Below are 21,460 nucleotides of genomic sequence, written 5' to 3' on the forward strand. Positions count from 1 at the left end.
AACAGTCAAGTCTGATGTACGTTAGGCCACTGTGTCCACATGGCCAGTTCAGCAGAATTCAGACACTGCCATTCACATCCTCTCAAAGGAAATTCTTCATACAACGTGGGACATTGCCCCAGCTTAAGCAGGATAGCTATAGTTTCATCAAAGTGTGCCATTCAGAATCTTCAGAGCACATGCATACCTGCTACAACTCTATTGGCATGAGAGATGAAGAATTTTTCAAGTCAAATGTATAGCTCACTTTGTCATATTAGAGGTAAATGCCCAACATTGATGTAAATAGCTATTAATCTCCGAGCGTCTTCCTGTGGTGCAGGGGGAGCCACAGTGGGGAGATGGGAGGTCAGGCTGGGAGGTGGGACCTGCATGGTGGGCGGGAGTACCAGTGTGCCAGGGTGGAAAGATGAAGATCAGCTATTTGCACCAGCTAAAAGGAACTGAAATTGAGAAGGGACTGGACACATCAGGGCAGTGAGAAATGAAGGAGAAAGTGCAGAGTTGTCCCATTTGGGAAGGAATGACTTCAGGCTCCAAGGCAAAATGATGTAGAAGGATTGCAGTGCTGCCAAAGGTGACTGGTGAAGCCAAAGGAGGGGAAGATTTACCAGGGACAATATGAAATTTCACTGTGGCATTTGTGGATGTGAAGGGAAGGACAAATGGTGAGAGACTTCAGTGTGTTGGGGCATCATGAGACCAGTGGCTCCTGGCAGGGCGGGGCCTCGCCACCTGAGCCCGTCCCACAGCCCTGCAAGGGAGCAGGGCAGTCAGGGGCAGCCCCAGCCCTGGGCATCGGTATTGCCGCAGGGCCAGGCTGAGGCTGGTCCAGGCGGTCACCCATGAGTTGAGATTGGGATAGGCACAGGCACAGGTGCAATGCAGTAGGAGCAGTAGCTCCCAAGGGAAGTGGGTCAGCCCTGGCTGAGGCTCCCTGCAGTACTGTGAGAGAGCCTCTGCCTGGTCCTTCAGGGTGACGAGGGGCAACCCTCAGCTGCACCATTGCTAAGTTGGCCCTGAACCCCATCAGCCCAACCTCCAGGAGGGAGAGGATGTGGTCAGGGCCTTACACAGTGCTCCCTGGCAGTAACCTCTGCCCAGCACTGTCACACCACACACCACACATGCAGATGTCGCCTGGATCAGGGTCATCTGTCCTTCAGACACCAGCAGGGCAACAAATGCAAAGTGTTCTGATACACAGAAGAACGTGTTTTCTGTAGCCCACCTTTTAACTCCTTCTTCCCAAATGGTATAATAAATGGCCATTAAATCTTTGGCTTGCAATCTCTTGAATGACCTTTGCTTGCACAAGCAAAAGGGAAATAGAAAGACAGTAAGCTACAAGAAAGATGACAAAAGGCAGAAGCAAGCAAATCCCCCAGCAGCTCCAGAGGTGTCCTCCATACTGTGGAGAAAACTCCCACAATACCAACCTCCCCTTCCAGCCTCCATCCCCTCTCCTCCGTCACCACTTGTTCTTCCAGGCTGAGCCCCTATTTATGACCCTAACCTGGGGATTTTATTCCTCCGCTGAGTCATGGCACTCAACTGCTACAGTGGTGTGAGGGCTATCAGCTTTCCCAAGTCCTTGCAGAGCCCCACACACTCTGCTTTACTCCTGCTCTCATTAGCAGAATTACTATTGACTTTGCATAATCAAGACTGAGCTGTTTACCCAAAAGAACAACCTAAGTGTTCATTCCTTGGCATTTCCTGTGAATGAAGGATGACATGCCAACCTTATTCAGTTAATGTGAGAATAAAAAAAAGAATGCCTGTATAGACCCACAGGGTATTTCGATTTACAGCTTTGTGTCTGGGGCTCTGAAGGCCTTAGAAGTATTTGAGATTGAGACTTAAAGCAAAGGGGACACAGGACTGTAAAGGTCCCAAGTTTTTATTATAATTGGTGCAGGTAAGTATTGAAAGCATTTCTGCTTTCTGTGAACATATTTTTAGTGACTTATTACCTGGCCATAGTACAGTTCTTCCGTGCTTCACAAAACATTTATATTTGCACTGACACAAGAGCAAAATCTTACCACCTATTAAGGAGCTCTAAGCCTTTCAGTGCTGTTCAGCATGTCTGATATATTATGTGAAATGAAATATGAGTATTGTATCTGTATTTTCCACTGTAAAGCAGTTCCTTTGTGCACCACAGTAGCTCAGTGGCTTTTAACAGTTCACTGAGATTATTGTGGGACAAATCTTTGCATATATGGGGAATGGGTTTTATCTTTTTAAGCCTTCTCACCATTTACTGAGAACAAGTCTGCACTAAACATGTGTAATAGTATCAATAACAATGACATAAGTAGTCTTGTTAGAAAATTAAACCTTAGAATTAGTACATACTTTCAAGAAAAAAATAAGGTATCTAAACCTTGGATAGCAATATTCTACCCCAAATATATGCAACTGACCCAAAATCACAATTCTGTGTTAAAAATCCAGAGATCAACAACAAAAAGAATGCTTTTATTTGTGTTTAATTCTGGAGTCCTTAGAGGATACACCTGAGTAATATTTTCCAGCTTTGCAGTGTAGAAATGAACTTATTTTGGCAAGATAGAAATGCAGCTTTCCAATATACTTATATATTTCCAAGCTCTGGGATTTTGAAGCTAATAGGTTAAAATCTTGTAAAAAAAAAAAAAAAAGAACTTGTAGTCAGTGGTAACAGAGAAGCCTTGATCACTCCCTCAAATGCAAGGAAACTGGTAATATCAGTCACCTGATAAGCCTGTGTTTACTCTCCCTCACTTTTGAAAACTTCATCCTCACTAAAGACTCTTCTTTAGCCAGGTCTTTCTTACACCGTTTTCTTCAAATTGATTTAGTTACAGGAGACCATCAGCTGAGGACTAGTTTTTTGGCTGAGTTCAATTCGGTTTTGATTTCACAAAGGATAAGCCCAGTTTCCACTTGAGTTTCCCCCTGTAATATGACATCTAGAAATGCTGGCAGAAAGACTGCCCGATGTCTTGCACTGTGTCCAGAAATTCCAGTATCTACTATTAACAGAATAAGGATGAAAGCCCAGCAATGATCACTACTTGGTCATTGATTATGACTGAATTTCCTCAGTGACATACACTACAAAGGAAGCAACTTTTTGAAATTCTTTACCAGCCATGTGAGGTAAGGATCAGCTGACCTAATGTCTTAAAAACCTATCTAAGATAAATGGGCAATTTCCCAATGCAACTTCCTCTTTTTCTTGGCAATAGAGGGAATAATTATGTCCAGTTTAGGGTGGACAGCTATTAAATGGCCACCAATAGAGACCATGCGTCCCATCTTTGATGACTTGTTCAAATCAGAACGGATTGTCCATAGTCACATGATTCAAGGTAGATTAAGCAAAAAAATTTTTGAAACTTGTGAGCTAGGAAGAAGTAATAGCACAAATAATAACTATTCCAAAATCTTACACTCCAGAAAATACTCTGTTCAGTTCCTCCTTTTCACTTCCAGCTGTCATCTGCAATCTTTTTCTTCAGAGAGAGCTGCACAGGGAATCCTCTAATGTTTTACAGGAGTTTTGCATGTGTAAGGAATGTTTGACACCAATAGAAAAAAATTTGTTACTGACTTCATCAGGAAGTTTTTCTGGGTAAAGACTATGCCATTTACACCCATATTTCCACAGGGGGAGATATCAGAATCCCTTGTGGCTAATCAGAAAGATGGATGTTGCAGGAGTTTTTCATACTCTTCTATTCGGTCTCCTTCTTGTTTTGTTTTAAGGTTCAGTTAGAGATAATATTAAAACACACAAAATTCTACTACAAAGTCATGCTTCAGGGCCTGATTATAGCACAGAAATGCAGAGCTAAGCCGCAATTTGTGTTTAATTTATCTAAAAATTCAAAACATACTGAGTATGCTATGCTAATCCACTATGCTAATCTCTGAGTCTTTCACCCTTTGGCAAATAAAGTAAGGCCGGAGTGGCGCAGTGATTCCTCCATGCCCTTATCTATATACTGAGTTTTAAACTTTGATGTTACTTGAATGGTGATACCATTTGTGTCAATATGCAAGTGTGTAGGTAGGAGAAAGAATGGGCTGGTATTGTTGGCTTCTGTTTTAGTTTCCATTGCGATCAATAAAGAATTGTGGTAATCTGAGACAGATATTTAGTACTAATCCTCACATGGGTCAGGTTACCATACAAACTAAAACGTTCTGTCGATGCTACATTTGTTCTTTGCTAAAAGACTGAAGAAATGTTACACCTTATCGCTTCCCAAGTTATCAAATACATCAAATATTACATTGTCAAGCCATTTCTTATTTTATTTCAGTTAACATTTATAAGTGCTAAATCTGTGGCTACAATCAAAAACTAAAGAGAAAAAGCATTGAATACAGGAGCAGTTTTCGTTTATTTATTATAGTTGGTTAATAAGTAAAACTACTTACTTATTAGCAGTTGTTAAATGCCTGCATTTAAGTGTGTTATGTAGGCATCATAAATTATTCAGTTAGCTGGAAAATTTTGATTCATTATCTCTTTTCATTAATATTTATGTGTTACACATTGAAGAGTGCAACAGGCATATGTTTATTACGTTTGACTTAGATATTTTCTGCCATCTTCTAGGGTGCTGTCCAGCATGACAAATGCAATCCTGGCTCGAGTTTATAAGCATACTGATCTGGACCTAATGACAAAAGAAGCCACAATCCCAATAATCAATGGGTTGTCTGACTCATACCATCCTCTCCAGATTCTGGCTGATTACCTTACTCTTCAGGTAACAATATACTCCCTGTTTAATAATATTTTTTGCTAAATCTTGGTCTCAGTAAGTATTTGGGAAAGTCAGGTTCAAAAACATTTATTCCTAGGGTTTTTTTAATTGGTAATTACACGACACTTGTTATTTAAAGAGATTTTCATTGAGCAACATAATTAAGGACCTGCTTAATTTAAAACAATTACATAGTCCTATCAGCTGTAGTGGGACTGAAGTTAGGCATAAAATTAAGTACTTCACTGGAATTAGGCCACAATTCAAGCAATGAACGGTAGGGTTTATATAGTAAGATAAATGTGAGATGCTGGCTCAACCAAAGCCAATGAAAGCTTTGCCACTGACTTCAAAAAACCCAGTAGTTCACTCTCAATTCTGCCCTAACCTGTGAACGATTTAAAAGGAATCATTATCCATACATTAGGAAAGTAGTTGAACAAATTTCCTTTGAAAAACAAGTTAATGCTACCAGTGCAAATCCCTGACGTTCAGGCACTTAAACTTATTTAAAATTTGTTCATATCAAGGAATAGTTAACAAAGATCATATTCTATAGTTCTAATCTAATGCAATATTTTATTTGACAGCTCTATAGCATTTTACCCATATAATACCAGATATTTATCTGTGAACAGGACTATGCTGTTTTACAATCAATTGAGGAAACAGCTTATAAAAAAAGATTGGTATACTGTAGGCCTGCTTGACAACTTTGATGAACTCCTCTGACCTTGTTTACTGTCTGAGTGAATAAAAATCACACTGCTTGAAAAGGGGGGGTGAGAATAATTTCCTGGTTCGTTCAGCTGTGTTTCTCAGCCTTCAAAGACTCTGCTATGGGACATTCAGTGTGTGGCAAAGATCTAGTGAGAAAAGTAACAAAAATTCATGCTTTAAATGCTGAAAGATTTATCTGTTTAGTGAAAATTACTTATTATTTTTCTTAAAATTTTCAACAATATAAGTGAAAACACTAGTGAAAAGTAGTGAGCTTGGGACTAAAATGCATCACATACCTCAGGGTAAGGTACATTTGGGAGAATTACATTGAGCCAGCCTGAGTGAACTGTTCAAATGATGCAAGACGGTAAGCCATAATGAGAACTTCATCAGTCATAAAAAGTCATTGTTTTATTTAAACACTAAGTGTAACTGTAAAATGGAAGGATCTTAAGGTTGTGTATTCTGGGGTTTTCTGTCTTGCAAATATCTTAGTTAGCACATTACCACTTGTGAGTAGCAGGCTTCAGCAATGATCTGGAACTCATGGTTTATGTAACTATTGATATCTCTGCCCCTAAAACTGGATTCATCCTTCATAGCTTGAGGCTGATGGAGAGAGACCACTGAGCATCTCAGTCACCCTCTAAAGATGCACCTCTTTCTCAACTGATCTTCAGGGAAACCTGTGGAGATTAGCAGAACGAATATATGTCCTGTTGATCATCCTCTGCTCCTCTTCTATTGTGTCCCTGAATAGGCCAGTCACGATGTAGAAGTTCCAGGTGAACATGTCCCCACGGCCTGGACTTTTTTTTGGTTTGAATACCTAGAGCCGCAGCAGCAGCAGCAGCAGCAGCAGCAGCAAGTGGCTGTCCTTGTTACGTCAAACACTGGAAAGGGAGTCTTTAGAAAGAGTGTCCCTGCTCAATTTATATGATGAGGAAACAGGACCGCAATGGCTGGTACTCAAACCAAAAAAGCATCCAACCTGGACAGGCAGCATGACAAGCTGAGTATTTACAGAAATCTCAAGTAATGGCTTATCTTTCAGACAGCCATGGCAGCTTTTTTAAAATTTGCAGCACTTTCCCAGTGTCCAATAAGCAGATTGCTCTTCCAACCATTCCTATCTCTCCCCTTCTCTTTCCAGCACGTCCTTTAGCCCAGTGTTTGTCAGGAGCTCTTTAGAAGGCACTTGGATGGCTGCCCCACTTCACCAGGGACATGCTGCGCTGCTGGTTTATGACCTTCTTTTCCGCTCTTGCTTTCTCACCTAGGACAGAGTGGGCAGACAGGGAGTGAGATTCTGCACAGCACGCTGTGGGTATGGTCACTGCATGCTCGCTTCCCCTTCCTGACCTGCCCCTCTGCTGCCTCTGTTCTCTGCATTGTCTGCTGAGGTGGAGAACCCTGGTCTTGCAGCCAGTAGCATTTGTAACAAAACAGCATTGTAATCATATAAGGAACAGCTCACAGAAGTAATATTCAAAAAAGTGGGAGCCATAGCATCCAGTTGGTCCTTACCACAGCCAAACTTCTCATGGGATTTTCTTTAGGGTGAAAACATATGTTATCTGAGCACTGCCTGCAAGAAGATTAATACAGGGATGTTGGATAGTACCACTGATTCTTTAAATGAGCTAAAAGTTTATATATAACATTTGGACTGCTTTCCTTTAATGCAAAGGAAATGTACTTGATATACATTACATACATACAAAATACAATAATGACACACATTGCCTTATATGGCATATAAACAACAGAATTTATGCAGTTGTTTTGTTTTATTTGTCTTTAGAACATGTTGCTTCCTTGTCTTTGTAAATATTTTTCTGCCTGGATCTGCCCTTCCCTGCTGTCAGTACATACCCAAAATGTACCTTTATCTTCTCTTCTTTTTCTCCTTCTTTTTCTAGGACTTCTGTGTTTGCCAGTGGATCGCTAAGTGCACTCTGACCCTCTTCATCTTTAGCAAATTTTTACTCTTCCATTTTCTAAATCCTATTAATTATTGTTATGTGCCTTCTTGAATCCTCTTCGAGCACTTTCTCTTCCATCTGCAACTGCCTAGTTTCCTGTTTTGTTTTGTCAGAATATTTTCTGACTTATGCACCATGGCTTCTCATTACCTTTTCACAGGTGTATTTTAGTGGGTTTTGTTGTTGTTGTTGTTGTTTTAGTAAATTCTGTTACAGGAGCATTCCCAAACAGTGCAGCTGGTGTATTTTTCAGGGCTGCCTCTTTCTCATTTTGTATTCAGGATGTTCTTGTCAGATCATAAACTGTGCTCCTGTCATGAATATGGGAGTGAGATTCTTCAGATACAACATCCTTTTGCCCTGTGACTTCTTCCTGAGCAACCTGGACCCCCCCCACACATTAGCCAGCTAAGCTGTTTCTCCCCTTGCCTGTGGTCAGTATTAATGCCCTCTGCAGTGACACATGTAATGCCAAGAGGTATGTTTTTCTTGGCATACCTGTGACCTTCTTTCTTAAAAGCTTTCTTGAGCTGAGTTTGCTCTTGAGGTGAGTTATAACCCACTAGAAATGGTGGTAAACATTTTGCCATCTGATTTTGAGAGTTTGAGGATTTGGCCTTTAAAGACTATGGGTCTGTGTGCTGTTACGGTGCCATTTTACTTTGCTGTCTGTGCTAAAGGCCTGTAATAGCCACTTTCTTAGTCTGTTGGTGCCTCTCCATCCGCTGTGGCTCATTAACTCTGTTCTGTGAAGCCTGGCTGAGGGGCAGCATCACACAATTTGTATTCTGAGAACAAACTGTGTATTGACATCAATTCAATTGATATTAATGTCACTGCCAAATCAGCTAACTTGCAGCTGACTGCAAGATGGCCTGACTGGTCATTAGAGTGCATCCATATGCTACTAGCTCCATATGTCACTGGTCTGAAGTGAACTTTCTTTTTAGAAAAGAAGTGGTTAGTATAATAGCAAAGATTTTGGCAGGGAGAGTCTGAATTCTTCTGATAGGTTACGATTATATAATATAATTCTGCTGTTAGGTTATAATGGTTGTGATTTCTTTGCCTACGTAGTATCACCAATATGAAATTGGCCATTTTGGGCTCTTGAAAATGTAATTAAGAGATTTTTGAGTCCGCTTGTCCATCTCTATCCTTACTGAACAGCTTTGTGTCACCCTTAGTGATAATAAATATTGTGTAATTCAAGTATACCCCTTTGTAAATTTTGTTTTTCTCTTACATGATTATTTTTCTGATTTTGGTTGTCTCATTTCCAAACATTATGTAGAAAATTACATAGGTTCTTCTAGCTTGTCAGTGTTCTTTGCTACCTTTTAAAGTAAATCAGTGGTTCCTTTTCAAATAACATAACAAATTACAGTGTTACTCAGCTTGAAGAGGGCTGCCATATATTCTCTCTCAACTTCTCTGTCCTCAATCTGTGACCCAAAGAGCTCAAATTTTATTGTTCCCAAATTCAGCACCGTCATCCTTATCATTATTCTAACAACTAGAAAACCCAAGTAAGATCCACACTGATCCTCTAGAATATCCTGCCTCAATAACCCTGACAAACGCAGAGCTAGGAATAAGTAAGATGACTGGCTCAGCACTTCTCTTCAGCTCAGTTTGAGAGCCTATAGATGCCAGCTTGCCCAATTTCTCATTTACTGGATTGCACTGCCTCCTGAAGGGCTACAGCTTTGACTGGTCCCTTGCTTTCCATTTTTAGTTTTGACAAATTATCAATTCATTATTCAAAAGCTTTCTGTAATTGAGGCTGTTATGACTGATGCTATCAAACATTTCTGAAGCAACCTATACTGGTGTCAGAGTTTCAGCCTAGCTAAAAATAAGTCCAGACATAGAGTCAGACTGGAAAGTTCTTAATTAATTAAACTGGTCTTCTCCAAACATACAACAACGCTAAATCACGGGTAAGAACAGAATGAAACATAGTAAAATAAGCACGAGCATGAGAAAGTTGATTGTTAAATCAACATTAATCATTTAGCAGGGATTTTTCATATGAATAGCAAAGCCAAGTTTTGTTGCACTATAGAAGCAGTCGCCAGTTTGCCAAAGAGGCATTCAGAAGGTAGAAGGGCTCTAAACTTTCTAAATACATTTTTTTGTGTGGTTTAACTGGAAGTCTAAACATATTGAAGTCACACCCCAAAATATAAAGGGATATAAACTGCAGAACACCCAAACAGATAAAATGCCTACATCAGTATAATAGGGTTTGGAAAAATTGGGCAGGGATGCAAGGAAAAACATATCTTCAGAGGCCCAGGCAATCTGAGTTATTGTAAAGATTCTGTTTTAACCTAGATTGTTACCATTGTGGTAAACCACTTTTAGCAGGATTTTCTCTGTGCAGTTGTATAAGCATACCCTATAAAACAGAGAAATAAAATGTATGTCTCACACACACTAGCTTTTATATTGCCTCAGAGCTCCCTGGTTCTGATCAACACAATCATCTCATCTTTCTCACAGTCATTCTTGGAAGCTGAGGATGTACGAAAATATGTACCACAGTCATAGTCAGTGTGCTGGCTTTAAATGAAGAGGTTTGAGTTACAACAGCAGTGTACCAGCAGCAGCATGACGCTTTGCACAGGATATAAAATAGGCTCCACTGGCACACACTGAGCTTGATTCTACATTGGCTAGGGCTTCTTCCATTAGCTAAATATCTTCATTAAGACTTGCTCAGCTATGTACCCTCTATGTAGCAGTCACTGCAGACATGGCTTTGCAATTTACAGCGCAGATTATGAGGGTTATTATATGGCCATCTCCAGTTCTTCGAACTTTATCTGGACCAGCTTGGGAAAACAGACAAAAATATTTGATGTGTGTTGTGCTTCTTTTAATGCAGAGTAGCAGCTGGTAATAAGGTGGAAGTTATTTAACATAGCAGTATATCTGTGACTCACTAGTCAGTCAGTCAGTCAGTCAGCTTTGAACACTACAGGCTGTGATGTCTATTTTTAAATAGTAAGATCAAATGAAGTCAGGGTTGTCTGATTTGCTCCTGATTGTGGGTTCATGCCTCAGCTATCACTAACCCCTAACTGGAAATGACCTCTTAAATGCCTTAGTTTTGTCCTTCTCCTATTAGCGTCATTGCTACTAAAATGATAATTTTACTAGGGAGAGAATACCAAGGAAATTACAAGAAATGAACAAAATGACAAGGGAAGGCTTGCTACCAAAGGCTGGGAAGCTAGTTAGTCTGAAATCAGGCACCAGCATGACTGCCCTTAAACCATAGGCAGCCTAAGAGTCTATGAGGTTTAGATTGCAACTGCATTTTAATGTCATTAAATATTCCAGATGCTACTATTTTTGACTCAGAATTGCGGTCACTGGCAGAAATGACAATAGGTTTGTTCTGAAGCAGCTTCACAAATATTTGTTCAGGAGAAACTGCTGCCAGGAGAGGAGAGGGTAGTTCCAGCCTCTTTCCTGTTCAGTCTCTTGGCATCTTTGCTGAGGCTATCTACAAGGTTGCCAGTTAGTACAGCTCTATGGCGTGGAGGCTTATCCTCTCTGACAAGCATTGAATCATGTCACACAAAGTGCTGAAACACTGTCTGGCTTCCAGTTACTACAGTGCAATAGCAGCGTGGCCCAGCTTTGAACTGGTGCCTTGAGAATAAAAGGCTCTCCATCATGTCTTTAGTCTTTCGAGTCATAAGATGGAGTTGTGGAGAACAGGCATGTAGAAGTATTTGGTTAGATCTTTACATATTTTCTGGTATTGACTTAAGTACATACAAATATGCATATTTAAAACAAACCTTTCTGAAGGGCCTCAAAGTGTTCTGGTCCGGAAATGCATGACTCCTGTTACTCTTGCTCCTCCTGATGCCTTATCTGCCACTGGGTGGGAACCAGGGTAGTTGCACATGTACAGCGTGCAATCAGGTAAAGCTCCAGTTAGCACAGTAACACTGCGTTAGGGTCAAGTTAGAGTAATCAACTTAATAATCTTAATAGTCTTAATAATCACTGCATTCCTTGGCTATCCAAAAGAGAGCCAACTCTGAAGGCAGATGTTAGAGACAATGAAGACGATAGAGTTAGCCATGAGTGGCACAGCTGCTTTTGAAACATTGCTGCTGCTGCCCGGTACAGCTATAATGGTTAAAATGCAGTTTAAGGGCATGGCCACTTTGTAGACAGGAACATGGTGTAGAGACAGCCAAGCTAGAGCAAGCCTGAATAGGGCAAGGCTGGGAGGAGTTTGATCATTAGAACTAAATTAACAATTCCTACCATTCACTGACAGCTATGAGCACCAGCCGACGGCTGCAGCTTTGGTGCTGAAATCGCTACTGTGTCTGCCAGCCTGGGCCTCACTGTATGGCGTACGAGTCAACATGCCTCTCATCAGAGACAGTTGCAACAGTCAGGTCTTCATATAAGACAAGACACAGGGACTTTCTCTTGCTGACCATCTTGTAGCTGCTGCAAGTTCAGTTAGTGCTATAGTCCCATGTCGACAGCAACTAGCGTCTGGAGGTAGCCAGCCTTCCCTGGGTCAGACTGGCCTGATCAATCCTGTCTTCTGCCTGTGGCCTCAGCCTGCTCAGCTCCCCTGGATTGTAACCTGGGCCTATGTGATTCGGTTGGCAGGAGCACTACGGTGGTCTGAATGGGCTCACGGTCACCTGGATCGGGGATGGAAACAATGTCCTCAACTCCATCATGATGAGTGCTGCAAAGCTGGGAATGCATCTCCGTATCGCAACTCCCAAAGTAAGAAAGCTGTGTGCCTGGAGAAAGGAGGTCAAACTTTGCCAATTCCTGTGTCAGCCACTTGGATACTTCCCAAGGGCCTTGGCTAGGGGGACTTGCATGCATCTTGAGTGTCAGCTTTATTTAAGAACAGAGGTTCAGAATCTTGATTCAGTTATTTTGATGCAAAACAGGAGTAACTATACTGAGTCCAACTTCAGAAGGGCTGAGGGGAAATTACGACTGCAGTATAAATCATGGGGCTCTGTGGAGGAAGAAAATTCTATTTGAGAAAGTATTGAAAAATCCCCAAATGACTCACCAAAGAAAAATGTAAAAATCATTGCAGATTGGTGGAAGTGTTTTAAATTCAGCTTTTTAGAATGCTGCACTGTAATATAATATAAAATATAAAACAAAGAATTAATTTAGAACAAAATAATTACTGATACAGAAGCATTTCATTCTATAACTGCTGAAATAATAGGTGGATTTTTACCTTATCAGAACACTTCCCACCAGTGTATCTCCAAAAGAAACTTTCAACAAAATCAATATAATTTCCTGAAGCTTTACAGTTCTGACAGATATGCCTCTTCCAATGGAAAATGGTTCTATCAGCATTCTTCTAACCAGTTTTAATCATCATTAATGATCATACATAAGTTCTGTAATGTTATCTGTCATCTCTTTTGGCAGGGCTTTGAACCAGACCTCAGAATAACTAAAATAACTGAACAGTACTCCAAAGAGGTATGAGCCTAAGATATAGCCTAATACAGTAGCTAGAATAGAGTTTATTTTATGCTATAAATGAAGTTAAATTTCCTTATTTTCCTGATCTTCCTTATTTTATTCACATTAGTATGGCACCAAGTTACTTCTCACAACAGATCCTTTGGAAGCTGCAAATGGTGCCAATGTCTTAGTTACAGATACATGGATAAGCATGGGACAAGAAGAGGAAAAGAAAGAAAGACTAAAGGCATTTCAAGGTTATCAGATTACAATGCAGGTAAAAGCTCAGATTTATTTTTTTTGTTGATGCTTTTATAGATTGCATCTGTAAAAATCAACACCAGCAAAGCAAGGGTTTGATATTTCTTCGAGTAGGGCCATTGACTAACCACATGCAAACCTCACTCCAGCTTGAAAAACTCACAAAGACACTGAGGCTGAGTTAATCTCTTACTCTTCCCATGGTTTGGCCCCTCTCAGAGCTTCCCAATGACATCTAACTCCAGAACATGACCAGTGCAAGAGAGCTAACCCTCTACTTCTTGATAACATAAAAACCTTTAAACATGACAACCCCCCCCCCCCCCATTTCTAACCTTGCATTTTCTCTTTGCCACCAGAAAAGATCCCTTATGCTTTATTTCTAATGAACAGCTCACAGGTTAACTCTTAAGTCCGTAGCCTGGGCAGGATTTGGGGCAATTTTGTGTACATCTGTCAATGGATGAAGCATTAAATATATGTGTCCTTAAAAATCATCTAGCTGAAATACTTATCTGAACAAAGACAGTTAGAGAAAATGTAAGGTCATAAAGTATTTATTGTTGAAGATAAAAAGGACATTTTCCTTGCAGATAGAATTACTGTTTTAATTGACTGCATTTTAATATAAATTCACAAAGTACTGTTAACAGGTATGTCTCTGAACTGGCTTAAAATGCTTTAAATCATTGTTCAGATATTAGATCAATATGTTATGAGTGACAATATCAAAAGAACTGATCATAGCCTTTTAAATCATGGTTTAATAAGCTCTTGTTGCAATTACCCTTAGTATTATATTACTATATGGCATTCCGATACAAATTGCACTTTATTGATCCACTATGTCACTAGAGTTTTTACTCTCCTACTAAAGCCAAAGAAATAGGAGTGAAAATTTGGCTTTCACGTAGTCAGCACTGAACTCTTATTGACTTGAGTGGGGATATTCCCATCTTATTCACAGATGACCAGTTCTTTTGATGTCACTGGAATTTTTCTGAGTTCATCATCAAAGTCACTAGAGCAGGAGCTTATATAAAATTTGTTAACTTTTTTACTAGTTAAAGCTTTCATTAATGCCCTAGCATATCCCTTTATTTTTATATGCTTTTTGATCTACAGACTGCAAAATCTGCTGCTTCCAACTGGACATTTTTACACTGTTTACCCAGAAAACCAGAAGAAGTTGATGATGAAGTATTTTATTCTCCACAATCATTGGTTTTCCAGGAGGCTGAAAACAGAAAATGGACAATTATGGTATGAAAGGAAGATGAAAACTAGTTAGAGGTTAGGGTCAGCCTTTGTTCCATCTTTCACTACAGGCATGGTATGAGTTCGCTTCCTCAATAAACCGTAAGCATTAATATATATATTTCAAATGCACCCGACAGCACATCACAGTTTTGACTATAGGCATCTTATATATGCATAGCACAAATGCTTTTTGCCATGAATGTGACCTATTTTGATGATAATCTGCTGTTGCTTGACCCAGTTTTTATCACCAAATGAAATCTACAGTATAAATAGTAACTTTCATATTTAATTCACTGAGTTTATTATAATGATTAACTTAGTTCCTCCATTTTAAATCTCGCTAAATGCTGAGGTCCCATGGACTGGTCTTACAGACTACAATTTCCCTTAAAGCAGACAGTGCTAGAGATCATGCAGTTTTCGCTGAAGAAAAGCTGCCCCTGAGAACAGTGGGAACTTTCTCTGAGAAAGCACTGCTAGAGTAAAGCTTTCAAGGCCCCTGAAATATAAGGACCCTCAGTTATGGCCTGGGTAACGCTGTGTTCCATGGGAACCACAAGAGGACATTTGGCATTTAATATAAACCATAACCCCACTCTCAATATTTCTAGGGTTTCAGAAAATTACTCTCGAATCTCAGTAGCCTGTTATTTATTGTTGGCTTTAGAACCATCATGTTGACAAAAGCTAGTGAAAACTTTCAGAACAATGAAAAAAACTGAAATGGCATTAGCATAGCTCTCAGAAAAGCTCTGCATTTGCTCCAAGTGAATATGTGGTTGAGTATTATATTTGCCAGAAATGCAGATTTTGAATTTAATCAGAGTTATTTACAAATTTGTGTTAAATTCAATGCATAATTTTGGCCTTAAAATTCTGAAAAGTCTTCACATTATTGATTTTCTTTCTGAAATGTTTCTAAATGCCTTGTTTTTTTTTTTTAAGGACACAAAACCTTTAGTTTGGATTCAAGCTGCACATTTTGTTTGGGTAAAAAAGGTGTTACAGTCTTATTTTATCAAGCTAAGAAGACCGTATAGATCTTGTTTCTGTGTTAGTTTCAAGTGTCTTCAGCTCAGCCAGCAAACTGAAAAATTAATTATTTGCTCAGCTGTAGTTCTAAACAGGGTTGAGTGCAGCTATGACATAGGTAGCAGTAAGGGGGCTGCACAGCCGTATGTTCAATCCCCCGCTGTGTGTCTGGGACTACCTGTCTCACTGAGCAATGCTAAAGGGAAAGGAAAGACAGGCAGAAAGACCGCAACCCCTGGAGGGCTCTTGTAAATCCAATTCTGGGCCAAAATGCCAATTTGCAGTCCAACCTTGCTGTGAAATCACAACAATGTGAACCAAGTAATGCCTTGGCAAAAAAAAGCGAAGCACAGGGGCTTGTTATGTATACAGATGTGAGGAGGAGACCAAAGCAGCTACTTCAACACTGTATTTTATTGGCATTTCCATTGCTCTCATTTCACCATGACTGCCATACCCAAAGTTTGTTGGAGTGTGTATGAAGTATCGGAAGGGAGCAGGAGGGGAAGATGACAAACCATCAACCTCAGCTAGGATTCCAGGTTTTACTGAAAAAAAATCCAGCTAAACTGGGATATCAAAGTCCTTATTCAGGTATGACTGTCTTTGATGCTAATGGAGCTTCTGCTGAAACCTGCAAGGGCACCCACATGCTGTTTGGGTACCTACAACACCTCGCAGGAGTAGCTGAGGATACAGTGTGGCTCACCAAAAGGGCCTTAGTGTTTGGTCTAAACATGCTTTGTCTGAATTTCTCCTGTGTGGTCCATTAATATATTTTGTCCACACTGAGAAAACCTATATCAGCTACAAAACAGAACACCCTAAAAGATTTTTCAGGTTTTTCCTGATTCATCATCAGAAATGCTAGCAAATAAATCTAAGTGTGCAGTTTTTGTCAGGACAATAATTTTCAACACAAGACTTCAGAGATAGAAAATATTTTCCCCTTATTTATTTTTATGGAGTATCTGTTTCCAATGTGATTGGATTTTTTTTTCTTTTTTCCCTCTTCCAGGCTGTCATGGTTTCCTTGCTGACAGATTACTCACCACAGCTACAAAAGCCTACATTTTGATGCTTGGAATCCTGCCAAGAGAAAATATTCCTCGTCGGCAGAATATTCTGGTCCACAAATACATAGATCTTCTTCAGAAAAGATCAAGGCAATGAATGATTCCTTAATAAAACTGTATAGTTGCCTCTGTGGAACTGTAGAATATTGCATTACATTTGTGAAAATTTTTGAGACAATAAACACCGTTGCAAAAGCTGCTTTTTAGCTAGATGCTCTAAGGTATATATCTTTTCTAGTGATCAGCATCTCTGAAAGTTTTTCAGGGTTATACTTTAATGATTCACTCTACCAGTATCATAGACATATCATAGTCTAACACAGCTGTGTTAGCACTAATATAGAGTAACATGACAGACATAGACCTCTCCCTTAAACCCGTCCACTTAATTGCTGATCCCAGGCAGTGTGCACAGGGAACCAATGCTTTCCTGTTTGTCTTGGGTTCCCATGGCTGTCGTCCAGCCCACCAGGAAACCCCACTTCTGTTCGATACCAAAAATGTAGGGCCCTTGTCAGCATTATCGTCCTCAGTGCTGTTCCTGTGGGCTGGCACTGGAGGATGTTGCTGCAGTGCTGGAATAGAGCAGCTTCTGCAGAGCTGGATGCGGCAGAGAGATGGCTGGGAGGAATCAGTTCGTTCTTTGACCGTCTCCCTCTGACCTTCACTCCCTAAACAGAATTTTGGCTAAAGAAGCAAGTTTTCTATTTCTATTTCTCTAAGCAAACATGAAGGACACTGTATAAGAAGATAGGATACAGCTCTTTTGTAGAAAGAATTTGCTGCATTTCATCCACCACTATAACGTTGCGCACATTTCAGCTAATCCCTCTCAGTAGTAAACAGGTTCATGACAACTGTAGTGTTTATGATGGCTGGATGTGTGTGCTTAGCATTTTATGTAAAGCTTATGTACTGTTAAAAAACACCTCTTTGTTGTTGTTAATTAGTTTCAAGAATGTGTTGATTCTTTTTCACTGTAATACTTCAACAATATTTGTGATTTTTTAAAATACTGTAAATTGGTTTCCCTTTTCTGACCAGCTGCAAAACATTATTTAATTCATTTCAAAATTGGAGTTCACTGCTGGGCCACACATGTCACTGAAACAAAAATAAAAAAGCATTTGTTTATCTACCCACTTATGACTGATTCATGGTTTTCACAGGCGTTTGTGTGTCTTGTTAAAATTGACATTTTCCATTACAGCATTACAAGGGTTTCAATAATCTAGTGATTATTTACACTTCAACAGAGATCTAGCTGCAGTAATGATGGAGGAGTAGGGCATTTGCTAGAAATCAATATCTTACTGCCCTGTTTAGCATGTGGGGAAAATGCATGCAGTACAATATATTTCTGATTGCCTTAGGTTCCAGTTCAGCAAGATACTTAAATGTATGCTCTTGGAGCTAATGAACTGTTCAAGTGCCTAGCATTGCACATATTCTCACTAACCTGATTTTAATGCTAGCTGAGAGGAAGACAACCCATTTTGCTAGTCCTTTCATAGCAATCACACACATGTACATCAGTTTTATCATGTTGATTAATGTACTGTCAATACAGTCAGGCAGATTTATAATAACAGGGAGTGGTTTTGTTAAGTATTTCACAGTGAACAGATTACAAATTATCTGCTAGTCTTTTGCTTCTCTTTGCTCTGATTAAGGTACATGTAGGTTATCACAGACTCTTTTTATACTTAGAAATCCAAACAGGATGCCAGATATCTAAATTTCCCGACATTTTTAAAACTCATGTGTAGATCTGCTGTGTAGCACGTGAGCAGTAGAGTCCAATGTTTCCAGGGGGTTAATTTCATATAATTCTATTCCTCTGTGAACATAGAAGATAGTCCTTGCTCTGCCGCTTGCACAAATTGCTCACATTGTGTCTGTGCAGCTATTCTGATGCTTTTTAAGTACTGAGTGGACTTAATGCACACACACACAGCAACTGCCCATTGTGTAGAAGCACTGAACTTACTACACATTTATGCACAAGCACTGTATAGTTTGTGTGGTGTGTGCTGGGAGCCAGATATACCCCAGTGGGTCAGATTTACTAAACACATGCAGAGTGTCTGCACAGGGCATGCAGAATAGATCTGACACTTGCTGGAAGCGTTGGGTTGGTACCAAGTAGGCATGTACATTTCTGCCCTACAGGCCCCAGAGATATGGTACCCTTAAGGATTCCTGTTCTGCCCCAAAGAGACTTTTACTGCTTCTTACTGCTGTAAGAGTCAGACCAGCGCTGGGAGATCTACCCCACCACTGCAGGTTACGCGTTCTGGGATTGCCACATGGTAGCTGTGGTAGTGTGCCAGGTACTATTATTAAGCCTTCCAGATGTCTCATGAATTCATTAATTGAATTTACAAGAGATGACTGCAAATGGGGCGAGTAAAGGAAATGGCAATAATGTGGAAAGATTTTCTAGGGAAAAAAATCAGTTATTAGCATTCAAAGGGCTTAAAACAAACGCATAACAGGTAGCAGTCACTAATAGCTTACAGTGTCTTTCATTACATTTATTATGCTTTAATCAGTAGAAGTGCTGTTTTCATTGCTGAGTGTACTTGAAGGATAGGGTTTTTTCCTCCCTCTTTCTACGCAGAAGCTCATGACTGGCAAGGATATAGCCCAGATCTTCCTTCCTCAAAAGCCCCACTCTTCTGCTTCACCTAAAGAGCAGTCCTGGGCTAGTTCAGGTCTAACAGATCTCCCCCTCTTCTGACTCACGTAACACCCCCTTGCTGTGATACCTCGACTCCACACATCGACAGCGCTGTGCTCTGGTCCCTCTCCAGGATCCTGCGCTGACAGGCAGCTGACTGCCTAATCTGCCACCCACTGCCCAGCTGCCCTCGGGGGTACTGGAGTGGCCAAAGGCCCAGTGCTGCTGCCACTGGGGAGGGATCAGCCCTGTTCCCCCAGACAGGTTGTCCCTGCTGTGGGGTGGTTGTGGCTATCCCACATTTGACTGCATCCAAACCTCATGCCCAGATAGGCACCGCTGGTGTGCTACATCCTGAGAGGGTATCTGCACGCTGATTTGGATGCCAAAAGCCTAAACACAGCCCTTAAACTGATATTAAATCTGGCTGTGACATGACCAGGTTATGTCTGACGAACCCCGAGGCCCTGAGGAGAGGGTCTGGTGCTGAGAGGTTGTTCTCTAATGCCATTGCAAGCACCAGAGGTCCTCTGGGACATCTGCACAGGCCTGGCAGAAGTGACACAGCACTGATGGGACACCTAGAGCAGAAACTGGTGGCCAGCCCGAACACCCTTGGGCATCTCCAAAGGCTCTGGAGTCCTGTGCTTTGGCATCCGATCCACTCCCTCAATATCTTCATGGTCCTTTGGAGCAGAAGATTACTTCTGATCTACACTTAGAGGTACAAATGCAGCATTGCTTATTAGCAGTTTATGCACTCTGTAAGCTCTGACTCTACGGATTGTTACAAGCAGTGGTGGGATTCTTTAGTTACCTTTATTTGATCATCTGAAAGTGATCTGACACTGATTTGAGATTCAGTGGAGAATGAGGAGCAAAATGCTCCTATATACTTTGTTCAAAGAACAAGGACTACAGCTTTTTCCTGCGCAATTCTTCATGTACAAAGCTAACAGAAAGCACAGCAACTATAGCAGGTAAAACATAGGACACAATTTAGGAGGCTGAAAAAAGAATTTGCAAGTGATTAAAATCTCTAAGAATATGAGAAACAGTAAGCTTAGAAGTGACTCAGTGGGGTGCTTGGGCAATCAGGAGAGAACAAAGAAGACTAAGAATTCTGAAGCAGAATTAAATATTTTCTTTGCATTGGTTTCAATCAGAAGTGACATTGGGAAAATATCTACAGCAGAATTACTCATTTTCAGGTATCAAAGGCAGTGTCCTGTGAGAAGCTGTGCTGCTAAAAGGAAAATACGGGAGTAATTAGATGTATTAAATAGCAAGAAGTCACCCAGGTTTGGTTGCATGAAGTTCTCCAGAACTCGTGGATTTATGTTTATCCTGCATAAGACAGACTGGTGCTAACTTAGATGGTAATGTCACCATAGTTAATTATTTCACTGCCTTTCAAATTCTGCAAGAAAGAGAGGAAGAATTTCATGAAGGTTTAAACAATGCAGTGAGCTGATCATTCAGTCTGGGGAGCACTTTCATGACTGTGTTGAAGCATACTGAGCTTAGTTTTGTTTTCCAGAAATGCATAACAACTTCGGAAAGTCTGAAAAACACTGCTCTGCACACAAAGAGAAAGGTTCGTTCTTTCTTTTCTGTTTCCCATTACTCAGTTAATCACTTGATTAATGTTTTGAGCAAATAAACAGTGATTTTTGATCATTTCACCATGGCTGCTTAACCAGATGCCTTTCAAGTGCAGAGCCCAGAATTTCTGGGTCTTGCCCAAAGTTATGTGTGCAGAAACACTTCATAAGCCACAATAAACATTTTATTCAGCTGAACATTTGCTGTCATGAATTAATGGGATACAGTTATTTGCAAGGCAGTTTGGTTCTTACACAATCTAGTTATTACAAACTCTTTGAAAAAAAAAGAACCTTTGTGGCCTCTGCAAATGTTGATGATACCTCCCACAAGTATTTGCATAAAGGATTTTCTCTGGGGTTATGCAATCTGAGGTGACTCCATTCAGAAAACAGGTCTTTCACAACCCCAGTCAAAGCATTGTTTGATGCAGCCAAATCACTTGGAAAGCTCATTGTGGTCTTCATGACATGTTAGAGGACTACTTAGTTCTACTGCTCTCTAATGGGCCTACTTTAAGGGGATTGGCACCTATGTAAAGTAGGCTCCAACAGTAGCAGAAAATAC

At 40.4% G+C, this 21,460-nt stretch overlaps 1 protein-coding gene across 4 annotated transcripts in view; it reads left to right on the top strand.

Annotated features, from left to right (window-relative positions):
• OTC (ornithine transcarbamylase) overlaps window positions 1-17,747 on the top strand; it is a 30,595-nt gene extending 12,848 nt beyond the window's left edge. For 3 of the 4 annotated variants that reach the window (XM_013941703.2, XM_013941705.2, XM_013941706.2), the window contains 6 exons: window positions 4,619-4,772; window positions 12,134-12,256; window positions 12,935-12,988; window positions 13,101-13,250; window positions 14,360-14,497; window positions 16,548-17,747. In XM_013941703.2, the coding sequence (XP_013797157.2) occupies window positions 4,619-4,772; window positions 12,134-12,256; window positions 12,935-12,988; window positions 13,101-13,250; window positions 14,360-14,497; window positions 16,548-16,607 (679 nt within the window). In that variant the 3' untranslated portion in view covers window positions 16,608-17,747. The remainder of the gene's footprint in view (window positions 1-4,618; window positions 4,773-12,133; window positions 12,257-12,934; window positions 12,989-13,100; window positions 13,251-14,359; window positions 14,498-16,547) is intronic. The other variant, XM_013941704.2, reaches the window with a different exon arrangement.
• Window positions 17,748-21,460: the final 3,713 nt, after the last annotated feature.

The sequence above is a fragment of the Apteryx mantelli genome, chromosome 1 (assembly GCF_036417845.1).
Source record: "Apteryx mantelli isolate bAptMan1 chromosome 1, bAptMan1.hap1, whole genome shotgun sequence".
In the NCBI taxonomy this organism is placed as follows: domain Eukaryota; kingdom Metazoa; phylum Chordata; class Aves; order Apterygiformes; family Apterygidae; genus Apteryx; species Apteryx mantelli.